At 50.1% G+C, this 12,316-nt stretch overlaps 1 protein-coding gene across 1 annotated transcript; it reads right to left on the bottom strand.

The window, feature by feature from the left end:
* Positions 1 to 268: 268 nt before the first annotated feature.
* Positions 269 to 12,291, bottom strand: TMEM79 (transmembrane protein 79). Its single transcript, XM_038382515.1, has 5 exons — positions 11,939 to 12,291; positions 9,267 to 9,349; positions 6,032 to 6,979; positions 4,612 to 4,825; positions 269 to 3,539 (listed from the first exon to the last, which is right to left on the bottom strand). The coding sequence occupies exons 3-5, from the start codon at positions 6,840 to 6,842 to the stop codon at positions 3,320 to 3,322; spliced, it is 1,245 nt and encodes a 414-aa protein (XP_038238443.1). The 5' UTR covers positions 6,843 to 6,979; positions 9,267 to 9,349; positions 11,939 to 12,291; the 3' UTR covers positions 269 to 3,319.
* Between the last annotated feature and the right edge of the window lie 25 nt (positions 12,292 to 12,316).

Raw genomic sequence — 12,316 nt, 5'->3', positions numbered from 1 at the left:
TTCCTCGCTGCCTTAAGGAGCAGCCTGCTTTGTCTCTCTCTGTTTTGGTGTGTTATTGTTCTGAATTCTAAGCTATAAAGTAGTGTTACCTTGCAACCTTTCAGCAAGAGTACTTTGTTTCTATGTAATTTCTCGGTGTATGCGCTGTGAACATAACCCCTTTATGGTGTTTCAAGGTGGACAGCCAAAATCAGTAGGCATTCTTGAAAATCCTAGGTAATGTTATTTGCTAAACCATAACTAGCCTAAAGAGGAAAACAAGGAGGGATGAGAAACCCATGGGAAAGGTTTTATTCATGCGTATTGCACACAAAGATGATAAAATCAGTACTGAACACTGAGTACTCAGACATGGAGCTGCTTTATACCTTGCACTGTATTTAGCAAAAGTGGTTACCAAGTCCAAAAAAACACAAACCAAACAAAAAAACCGTAACTCTCCCCCCCCCCGAAACAACACAAGAGCCATCAGATTAAAAAAATCTATTTAGAAACAATAAACTTTGCATGATGTGAAGAGTAAAAACTGGAAGGTAAAAAGTAGAATTGAACCCCCCCAAATTCCCTGTTGCCAAGCTGGCAGCAGTCCCTGTCACAGCCCCCAGGGTACATCACTCCTGACAGAACCAAGGACAGCCAGCACAAGGGACTATACAGAGATGCTTTGCTTGGCTGGGGGCCACACGCTGCAAAACTATGTAGTCCATACCTCCTTTTCCTTACGCCCCACCTCTGTGCTGCTCTCTGCAAATTATTTTTTTGGAAGGAGGGTGATGGCTAATGGAGGCCTGGCTGCCTGGGAGGTGCCAGAATTTCAGTCATAGACTTTTAAGGCCAGAACTATATTAATAATAATCCCTAGCTTTTCTATGGCCCTGTACATCAGTCAATCTCAAAATACTTTACAAAAGAGGTCAGGATCATGATCCCTATTTTACAGATGGGGAAAATGAGGCACAGAGCAGGGAAGCGACTGGCCCAAGATCACCCAACAGGCCCGTGGCAGAGGCAGGAATAGGACCCAGATCTCCTGAGTCCCAGTGCAGGCCACTAGACCACACTGCCTCCCTGACCTCCTGTGTAACACAGGCCTGAAAACGTCCTCAGGTGATTCCTGCAGCAAGCCCATAGCTTCTGGTCGAGCTAGAGTATCTCTGTCTCAGCTATCCAGTCCTGATTTAAAGACTTCAAGTGATGCAGACTTCATCACATCCCTAATGGCTAATTTGACCCTAGCGCTGTATAGGTTAAAAGAAAGAATGTATGTGCAAACAAACAAATCAGGGGTGGATTCACATTTTCAGAAACCATGAGGGGAGTTCTGAGAAGACTACAGGGACAATAACAGTTCACCCGATTCCCTGGGGTAGGGAGAAGTCTAGCAGGAGGGAATAGGCCCAGCATGCTGGTTGCAAAAGCCTTTATTAAGTAAAGCCCACTCCAGCCCGCGGTTAAGTAAAATAAAGTGACCCGATACCAATCAATCTTGATCCACCCACTAATGAAACTTGTTCTTCCACTTGCCTGGGGAAGCTGTTTACTGATTCCGCATGTCCCCTATGCCCTCCATCCACTGTTTGCCCTGTAGCGTTTCACAACCGAAAGGAAAATAGCCCCAGCCACAGCTGTTAGCCTCAGAGATGGCTGCACCTCGCCAAAATCAATACACAATCCGGAAGACCGTACATCAGTCTGGCCAAAGAGCCCTTGGTGCTGTACACATTTCCGTTTGCAAGGATGAGTCAAACCAAGTCCCGTCCCCCCGAAAAGTGGGTGAAATCACAGTGGCACAGCGCTGGCTGCTTATTCCAGTATAGAGAGACAAGGTGGGCGAGGCAATATCTTGTATTGGACCAACTTCTGTTGGTGAGAGACACCAGCTCCCCAGCTGCACAGAGTTGTTCAGGTCTGGGAAACCCAGTGTCACAGCTTAATGCAAGGTGGAACAGAAGTAGTTAACACATATTTCAAGGAACCATTCATGGGGATGTGGCCCGTTAACTTTGCTAGACAATAAAAACCATGGGCTGAATAGAGATGCTGGATTTATGGCTTATTTGAACAAGCTGAAACCCACTAATAACTCTTTTCCCCCCCATTCCTTTCCTCCCTAGGACTGGAGGGGTGTTAATGGGCCACTTCACCTTGAATGGTCCCTTGAAATATGTTATGCTAAATAATCTGTTCCACCTTGTATTTCGCGGTGACCCTCTGAAGGCTTATCTACACTTACATTTTATAGCCCTCTAACTTGCTGGCTCAGGGGGGTGAAAAATCACCCCCCTGAGCGTAGCAAGTCTGAGTGCTTTAAAGCGCTAGTGTGGACAGGCTCCGAGCGCTGGGAGCTAATTCCCTCGAGGAGGTGGATTACCAGGAGCGCTGGGAGAGGTCTCGCCCAGTGCTTGTGCGCGACCACACTCGCACTTCAAAGCATTCCCGCGGCAGCACTTTGAAGTTTTCAGTGTAGCCATGCCCTGAGTGAGGCCAGATCTACACGACAAACCTGTGTTGGTATAACGACGTCGCTCAGGGTGTGAAATCCGTCCCCCTGAGCAACGGTTATACTGAACTAATCCCCCCCACCCCACCTCCCGAGCTTTTCCTGCCAACATAGATTCTGCCACTCACGGAGGGGGGGGTTTTTATGCCGACCGAGAGCTCTCTCCCATCGGCATAGAACGTCTTCACCAGGTGCGCTGCAGCGTATAGACATACCCCTAATCTGTTAGCCTGGCTCAGACAGAGCTAAGTGCCTGATCTCCCCGCCTTTATCAGTGCAGTTAATGAGGCTTATCAGTGAAAACGTTAAGTCCACTTTTATTAGCAAGTATCTTTCTTATTCCCAGGCTCCATAGTGGTGACTGTTACTCCATGATCTAATTATCCAAGAGTACCTGCTTTGTAGTTATCAGAAGAAAGGATGATTTGAATATAAATAGCTAGTTGAGGTCTGGATCAAGTTAAAGGGAGGACAGAATTAACCCTTTGAAGCCAGCTGATTAGCTGGTGGAATTCAATTGCTTGACTGATTCCAGTAGGAGGCGCTGATGGGCCCATAGTTTTCATGCATGGATGGGGTCCCATGCCTGGTCTGTATTTGGCCACTCATTTCAGCACTTAAGGCTTGGAATTCAGAGCCTGCACCAGGTGGAGCTGGACTTGGGGGTTGCTCAGCGCATCTGCGAACCAGTCCCTTGGGCATCAGGGCACCCATGCACTGAAATGTGGGCGCCCCGGCCAAGCCCCCCATCCGGGCTCTGTTCATCACCGTCAAACCCATCTCCCTGCTGCCAATCACCAGAGCCCCTTGTCCCGTCCTTTACCCCCAGTATCTCATCTTGGGCGCCGCAGCCCGGCTCTGCTTCTCCAACTGGGCGTCCTGCTTGCCGTTGGCGGCAGTGGCGAACATGTTCTCGGGCTCCAGGATGAACATGCTGTAGAGGTTCCACAGGAGCATGGTCAGCAGGGGCAGGAAGGTCAGGCCGAAACCGAAGCCGCGGAAAGAGCGGCCCATGGCATAGGCCAGCCAGTACAGCAGCCTGGGGAAGAGAAGAGGCCCGGGTGTCGGGGGGTGTCAGGAGACAGGGCCCGGTTGCCCGAGGAGCACTCCACCCGAGGGCAGGGCTGGTGGACAACCATAGGATTTGGGAACAGGTTGCTGGTTTAACACTCTGAGTCTTGGCTTTGCGCCGCTCATGGGCAGCCATCCTGCAGCTGCCCACAGTCAAAGCTGGCAGGATGGAAGACCTCTAGGGGAAAGCCAGGGTGCTTCAGGGAGTATTGTGGCCCATTCACTAGGAGGCGCTCTTCCCTTCGCGTCAGTACAGACGCCAGCATGGCACTAGGGGAAACTAATGCCTCAGCGAGGGAAACTCTCCTTGGGATCAGTGCTGAATTTGTAACGAAAGAGGTGCCGGGGCTCTGAACTGCCCAGCCCAGAGGTGCCGGGACTCTGAACTGCCCAGCCCAGAGGTGCTGGGGCTCAGCCCTAACAAACCCTGGCACAAATTAAGCCCTGGTACTGATCCCGCTGCTGCAGTATGGTGATAAGGAGTCGGGTGGGTGACTGAACCGGTGACACTCTTCCCTCTGAGTTAGGGTGACTCCAGCACCCCAGCATGAAGCTAGGGGGCTCAGTTCTGACCCCTATTCTCCAGTGTGGTGCTATCCTGCAGGGAGCAGGGGGTTGACCCAACAGAGGGCGTGCTCCCCTCTGAGTCAGAATGGACTCCAATCCCCCAGCATTAGGGGGTGCTGTGCTACTGGAAGCACTATCTTTGGATGAGATTTAAAATCGCTATGCTGGACCTCCAGTGGTCTTCAAAGACCCCTGGTGCTTTCCAAATGAGTGGGGGAGGAGCAGTATTAATCTCTGAGTCCTGGCTAAATGTTGACGGGACCCAAGCTCTCCTGTCTCATGGATGAAGGAGCGAACTCCAGCCATGCTGATATGTTCCCCCAGCACTAAATTAACGGAAGGACCAAAGAACCCACCTCCCCGTTGTGATCCTAGCTCTGCTCTGGGCTTAGACTCATTGCTCTCAGCTTGTAGTCCATTTAAACGTAGCCTGGGGAGGGATCTTACGCCATATGGGAGGGGAGTGAGCTTACCGTGAGATGGCAAACAGCCCCGTGAGCAATGGGATGAGCTTCAGGGCTTCCTGAGGGAGGTAGGTGGCCAGCACGGCAATGTTGAAGAAGTAGAGGATGAAGAGGTAGACAGACTGGGAGACGTAGCGCTGGTGGATCTCCACTTCCCGGCGCAGCTCCCCGAAGGGCTGCACCGAGGAGAAGCAGAGGCGGGAGACCCCGTACACGATCAGACCTGGTGGGATTGGAGAGAGAAAACTGAGTGGGGGACGCAAGGAGCGATGGGTGAAGACCAGGACTGGGGGCACAGCGACTGTTGGAGAGTGCGAGGCTATGTGTACGCTCTAGCCATGAGAGTGACACGGCCATGCTGCTGTAGCTCCATAATGTAGACGTTGATGGAAGGAGTTTCTCCATCATGGTAGTTAATCCATCTCTCTGAGAGGCAGGAGCTCGGCTGACGGAAGAATTCTTCTGTCGACCGAGTGGCATCTACCCTGGCGGTTAGGTCGGCATAACTACATTGCTCAGGGGTGTGAAAGAATCACACGTAGGTGATGTAGCTAGATCTAAATTTTAAGTGTAGATCTGGCCTTAGTGTCGGGTCAGCAAAGGGTGCAATGCATCCGATGAAGTGAGCTGTAGCTCACGAAAGCTTATGCTCTAATAAATTTGTTAGTCTCTAAGGTGCCACGGGTACTCCTTTTCTTTTTGCCATCTTTGATGTATTTATTTTCACAACCCTCCCCCGTGAGGCAGGGCAGTGCTGTTACCCCATTGTGTAGATGGGAAATAGAGGCACAGCAAGAATCAGTGACTTGCCCAGGTCACACAGGGCAGGGAATTGAACCTGCGTTGCCAGATAGCAACCTAACCACTGGATCATAAGAACATAAGAACGGCCATACTGGGTCAGACCAAAGGTCCATCTAGCCCAGTATCCTGTCTGCCAACAGTGGCAAATACCTGGTGCTTCAGAGGGAATGAACAGAACAGGTAATCATCAAGTGATCCATCCCCATCATCCTTCCTCCCTCTCACGCTCAGCCTGATGACTTGCACAGAAGAGTGCATGGCCCAGTCAGTTCTTGGCCTCTCAGCTGAGCTTCCCAGCCAGGGGGCTGGTTAGTGATGGTCACATTGGTGGTTTGGGGGATGTGGTCAATAGACACTGAGCTGAGACCCACCCATCTTGTTTCATGTCAGCCACCAAGCAGCCACTGGATGGGAATGGCTGTCCGTTACTCCTGATCTGAGTAGGCCATGAGCCAATTCTCCAGGGGTGCTGAGCGCCCTGCAGCTCCCTATTGACTCCAGTGGGAATAGCGAGCGGTCAGCTCTTCTGAAGAGTCAGTCCCCATCCCCATAGCCAGCCACTCTGCCTCTCAGAGCCAGAACATCCCCCAGGGCAGAGAGGAACAAATCGCCCGGTTCCACCCACCTAGGATGATGGGGAAGGTGCCGAACACTCCGCAGCGAAGGGTGTAGACCAGCCGGGCACTCATGGTTGGCATCAGGGGAGCATCGAAGGGCAGGAAGACATAGGCCCCATACACGAAGCAGGGGAAGATGATCATGGCCCCGATCATGGAGGCTACGGCCTTGAGGTTGGCAGAGCTGCAGTCCTGGCATTGGAGACACTGCAGCCTCTTGAAAAGCGGCTTGGTCTGGCCACCATCATAGGCAGCTGGCTCGTCGTAGCGCGTGGGGCAGCTCAGGGGGCCGTGGGTCAGGAAGGCCAGTTTCTCAGGGTCACTGTTCTCCTTCTCACAGCACACGATGGCCTCCTCCTCCTCCAGCTGCTGCTGCTTCTTCTTCCAGTCGCTGCCCCCTGCCAAGACTCGGCACGCGGGGGCCTTCTCGATACAGTGGGGATCAATGGGGATGAAAACATGCATGGCCACCTCAGGCACCCTGTTCCCTTCTTCCTCCTCCTGCTGCAGAGGGGAGGAGCTGAGGAAAACCTCCTCCTCTCCAGGAGGCCCCAGCTCGGGGCCCATGCGGCTCCCCTCAGGGCTTGGCCTCTTCTCTGTCTCAGATGCCTTGTGGGATGGGGTGGTGGGCTCCATGGCCACCTCACTCATGGAAGAGTGCTGGGACTGGTCCCATGACAGAGGAGCATCAGGGTCTCCTGGCTTCTTGACTTGGACACTGCCGCAGGCCACTTTCTGCTCTGGGAGCTCCAGAGCCTCCTTTCTCAGCTCCACTAGCGCCACGTTCTCTGTGTGAGCCCCAGGGTCGGCAGCTGCCATCTTGCGCCTTCGGGGACGTTCCAGCTGGGGACAGACCCAGAGGGAGGCTGACTTTGTGGTGGTATGGGCAATAAAATGTATCGCCTATTTAAGGGTGCAGAGTCTAGTTGCTGTCCTCTGTCATCGCTGTTCTCCACCTATGGAGGGACAAAGAACATACACAACGAGATACCAATAAGAAGCTGCCTGTAGATCACCCTTCCCAAGTGGCCAACGCCCCTCACAAGCCCAACCATTAATCAACACTTCCAAGACGTTGTTATCCCTCCTTTATAAACTGGAGACACCAAGAGAAGTGGGGCAATTAATCCAAGGTCACACAGCAAATTGGTGGCAGAGCTGGGAATAGAACACAAGAGTCCTGGGTCCCAGTCACCCTCCTGTCCATGCTGTAACCACCAAATCACATTTCCTCCAAAGTTAAAAGAGAGCCCAAGAGTCCTGACTCCCACTAAGTCAAGCTGCTTCCAGCTGAAGTTGGTGGAATTGCTCTGGAAGTATACCGGTGTCACTGAGCTCAGTTAAACACTATTCTATTTGTTATTAAGATGATTAAACCCAGGGGATGAAACAGCTGCTGAAAAAAACCACAGGATCGGTTTCTATGAGGCTCTAGGAAAGGGTTAAATAATAGATATACCCTGAGGAAAATCCCACATCCAAACACTCCTATAAACTCTGGGCATGCCTCGATCTAGAACAGAACTGACAGCTTGTCTACACTTGAAAGTGAATTCAGATTAAGGTTGGGTGTGAAGGTAAGGCCCAACAGCTAGTCCAGAATAACTCCATGTGTGCACAAACCCTTCATGGCTACTCCTAGAGAGATAATGGGATGACTTTTCAAAAACACCCAATCCAAACACTTCACGGATTTTGGATCAGAACTTTGTGCCTCGCCTCTGCTAGACTGAACCTAAATGTTGGATCCAAATCATCTCTGAAATTGGGATCTGGATTACAGTGCTGGGGCTGGCCCCGCGTTGGCTGAACCAAAAGACCCCTGAATGTTGGGAATAGAGATGCAAATTTTGGGGTTCAGGACCTCGGATGGCAATGAAAAAAGCAGGACTTGATTTTCAGGAGGGGTGAGTTCTGCCAGAGCCCATCCCATTTGCCGGGGCTCTTCGCCTTTGAAAATCAGGCTGGTCAATCCTTGCAGGGACCTGTCAGTTTACCTGGAGGAATATTTATTACACGGGTGGTGAGCAAAATTGCTTAGTGCATATTTGAGATGCGCACACCTTGCAAAACTCTCCAGAGGGAGCAACGTGAACACTGATCGACAAGAACTGGGAGGTACCTATCAACTGCAGGCATACACGACGTATACCGAATACCACTGAGTCATAAAGGGAAGACCAGAAGGGACCACCAGATCTTCTAGTCTGACCTGTATCTTACAGGCCACCCTCGCCACCCAACAACCGAAATGAGATTGAAGTATGACAGCCCTCAGGAGACGAGACTATGATGTTCCACAGGCAGAGACTAGGAAGGACTGAGATGTATGAATGCCCAAGGCCCCTGCAATATTAATCACTCTTAAAAAAAATGGAGGCATATATGAATATTGACAATCCCTCCTGGATTGGCTGAGATCTGTCAACTAGCATAGTTAAAAGAAAAGGAGTACTTGTGGCACCTTAGAGACTAACAAATTTATTAGAGCATAAGCTTTTGTGAGCTACAGCTCACTTCATCGGATGCATTTGCGAATACAGACTAACACGGCTGCTACTCTGAAACCTAGCATAGTTAATTTATTCATTCCCACACTGCACTCCCCACCAGCAGACTCACTGCACCCATGAGGGATCCCCGGGGGGAGGAGGGGGCAGATTCCCAGCTGGTGTCTGTCAGTTTCTCTCCACTAAAACCAGCTGAGGATCTGGCCCTGTTGATTTTAAAGAGATGTAGGAGTGTGCCCATGTGGGGCTCAATATAGGATGGGGGATTAAGAGCCATTTGTGAGGCCCTCATTAAGTGGTTGCCAAAGTGTTAGTGGTGGAGGGGAGGGATTGGGATCAAAGAAGTTACAAATAAAGTATTGACGTGTATCCTGCACACCCAATAATAATCCTTAGCTCTTACATAGCACATTTCATCCAGACATCTCGAAACACGTTACAAAAGAGGGCAGTAGCACTGTCCCCACTTTGCAGATGGGGAAACCGAGGCACAGAGCGGTGACATGAGTTGCCCAAGGTCACACTACATCCCAGTGGCAGAGCCAGGTCTCCAGAGTCTGTCAGTCTGTCCCTCTCTCTCTCTCTCACACATACACACACACATACACACCCCCAGACAACCTACAAAATTCCCTCCTGCACCCATCTTCAGGACAACCCCTCCACTCAACCAAACTGCAAGAGAAAATGAATAAAGTAAGGCAGAGATCTATTTCCCTGCTGGGATGCTTACCTGGAGAGTGGAACAGTTTTGCGGATGGCTGTCTCGGGTTGTGAATGTTTCTGAGGCTTCTTCCCTTTGCCTGGACCTCAAACCTGTTTAACCAGCAAAGGTGTGGCTGGAATTAAAGGGGCAGGGGCAGCTTTGCTTCACCGGACCTACTGAATCAGCCGGCAGAAAAAGCTGTTCCCAGAGGTTGTGTGCGTGGGTTGTGTGTGGTGTGCTCAGGTGTTGTGTGTGCATGTTTGTGTGGTCCATACATGTGTTGCGCATGCATGTTTGTGTGATTTGCATATGTGCCTTATTATTACTATTATTAACATGCTTTTGTATACTTGTGTTGTGAAAGCATGTATGTGCGATATATAGATATGTTGTATTATGCATTCAGGTTGGTGTGTTGTGTTTTCCTGTTCATGTGTATGTAATTGCATTGTTTGAACTTTGCATATGTATCTTTGAGGTGTGTGTGTATGTGTGTGCACGTGCTCACATATGCATTGCGTGTGTACTTATTTATTTGGTGCATGTATGCCGTGTATGCTGTGTGGTGTGTGTGTGTATATATGTAAGTATGGTGTGTATATAAATGTGGAGCACGTGTATATGTTGTGTATATAATAAGTAGGGAGGGGCATGTGTGGGTGTGTCTGTGTGTACACAAGCACGGTGTATGTTGTGTGTGTCTGTGTGGGTTGAAAGCATAATGTGTGACTATGATGTCTACGTGTATTAGTGCTGGAGTGTGTGGATCTGTCTGTATGCATATATAAGCGTGGAGTAATATAAACTCCATGTGTGTGTAGGCAGATGTGAGTGACGTCAGGATAAGTGATGACCCCAGCATCAAAATCTTAGATCAATATTTAGTTTGCAGTATGTACAAACCCTTGGATTGGACAATGGTTTGGGTGATTAATCTGCATGGGGTAAGGAAACCAGGAAGCTGCCCTCCATATTTGTGTTTATTTGGGATAACTCACAAGGACCCTGGAGGCAGAGAGAAGCAGTTAAAATGTATCCACAGCCACTTCTCCAAGCAAACACTCCAAGATTCGTTTTCATGTTGAGCAATTTAGTGAAATGAAACGAGGGAACAGAGCTAACGTGGCTCCTGATTATACTAGCCACCTCCCCCACAAAAAACAACCCACAATCAGATTATGTTTAGGATCTAATTACAGACATTGTAATTAAATACTCCAGAAAAGAAAGAGAATTCTGAATTAAGGAAAAAGAAAAGGAGTACTTGTGGCACCTTAGAGACTAACAAATTTATTTGAGCATAAGCTTTCGTGAGCTACAGCTCACTTCATCGGATGCATTCAGTGGAAAATACAGTGGGGAGATTTATATACACACACAGAGAAACCCATGAAACAATGGGTTTTCATTTATTTTCCACTGAATGCATCCGATGAAGTGAGCTGTAGCTCACGAAAGCTTATGCTCAAATAAATTTGTTAGTCTCTAAGGTGCCACAAGTACTCTTTTCTTTTTGCGAATACGGACTAACACGGCTGCTACTCTGAAACCTGAATTAAGGAAGAGACACTCAGCTTCCCTCACTCCATCGCATCACAGCACTGCCCAATGGGTGGAGATCTGGACTTTACTCAGAACATGCTGCTCCTGTTGATTTAAACTATTAACATAATCTCAACATATATTTGAATTCCGCTCCCTTAGGTCCCATATCCAAGCACTGATCTACCCTGAACCTACTGTCTTTAGAAGGGTTACGTGACTTACAATACAGGGTGGATTTCCTAAGGATTAATTATATTATGTATTACAGTTGCACTTGGGACCTCCACTGAAATCAAGACCTTGTTGTGCTAAGCGCTGGGGGTGCAGGCTCTGGGGTGGGGCCAGGGATGAGGAGTTTGGGGTGAAGAAGGGGATCTGGGTTTTGGGGGGCTCCAGTCTGGGGCAGGGGGTTGGTTCTCCGGGTTGCAGCTCTCGGTCAGCGGTGCATCGGGGGGCGCTAAGGCAGGCCCCAGAAGTGGCCAGCAATAGGTCCGGCTCCTAGGCAGAGGTAGGCAGGCGGCTCTGCATGCTGTTCTCACCCACAGGCACCGCCCCCCCAGCTCCCATTGGCCAGTTCCAGTGTGGAGCCGGTGCTCGGGGCAGGGGCAGCCTGCAGAGCCTCGTGGCCCCTCCTGCCTAGGAGCCAGACCTGTTGGCCACTTCCAGGGTGCAGCGCGGTGTCAGAATAGGTAGGGACTAGCCTGCCTTAGCCAGGCAGCACCACCAACCGGACTTTTAATGGCCTGATCGGCAGTGCTGACCAGAGCCGCCAGGGTCCCTTTTCAACCGGGTGTTCTGGTCCAAAACTGGACACCTAGTCACCCTACCCAATTCTGAAGGCAGCACAGAAGTAAGGTTGGCAATACCATGATCACTCTACAATAACCTTGCGACTCCCCTGCAACCCCCTTTTGGGTCAGGACCCCCAGTTTGAGAAACCCTGGTTTCCCCTGTGAAATCTGTACAGCATTGGGTAAAAGTACACAAAAGACCAAATTTCACAGGGGGAGATCAGATGTCATGGTCTGTGACACGTTTTTCACGGCCGTGAATTTGGTAAGGCTCTATTCATAAGCAACCTGTTAGACTCCAACCCTTTATTAAATATTGATTAATCACTTCTTAACCCTTTACAAACTAATTAAAAAGCATACCCTCAGTGTGAAAGTGGGGCCAATCAGAACAGAACCAAGGTCTCCTGGCTCCCAGTCCAGTGCCTGATCCCCTAGACTGTTTAGTTTGACTGACTTTCACCTATGTCAATTCCTAGGTCCTGGCTTCTCGGGGCCAGATTTGGCCTTCAGTTTCACCAGTGTAAATCAGGAGGGACTCCATTACTGTTACTGGATTTAAACTGGGTTAAGTGACAGGAGAATCAGGCCCTCTGTCTGCATCTGTTGAGGCCCCTGCAGTCTCAGAGGGTGGGGGTAAGCCCTGCTTTGTCCCCATCCCCACTGCAGCCTCGCCTCGCCGCCCCTTCTGTCTGCCGCCGTCGTGCGTTGTCAATAAAGTTTATTGGAATGGCAGTTGAA

This window comes from Dermochelys coriacea, chromosome 24, assembly GCF_009764565.3.
Source record: "Dermochelys coriacea isolate rDerCor1 chromosome 24, rDerCor1.pri.v4, whole genome shotgun sequence".
Lineage (NCBI taxonomy): Eukaryota > Metazoa > Chordata > Testudines > Dermochelyidae > Dermochelys > Dermochelys coriacea.
This window is presented reverse-complemented; position numbering and strand designations above follow the sequence as displayed.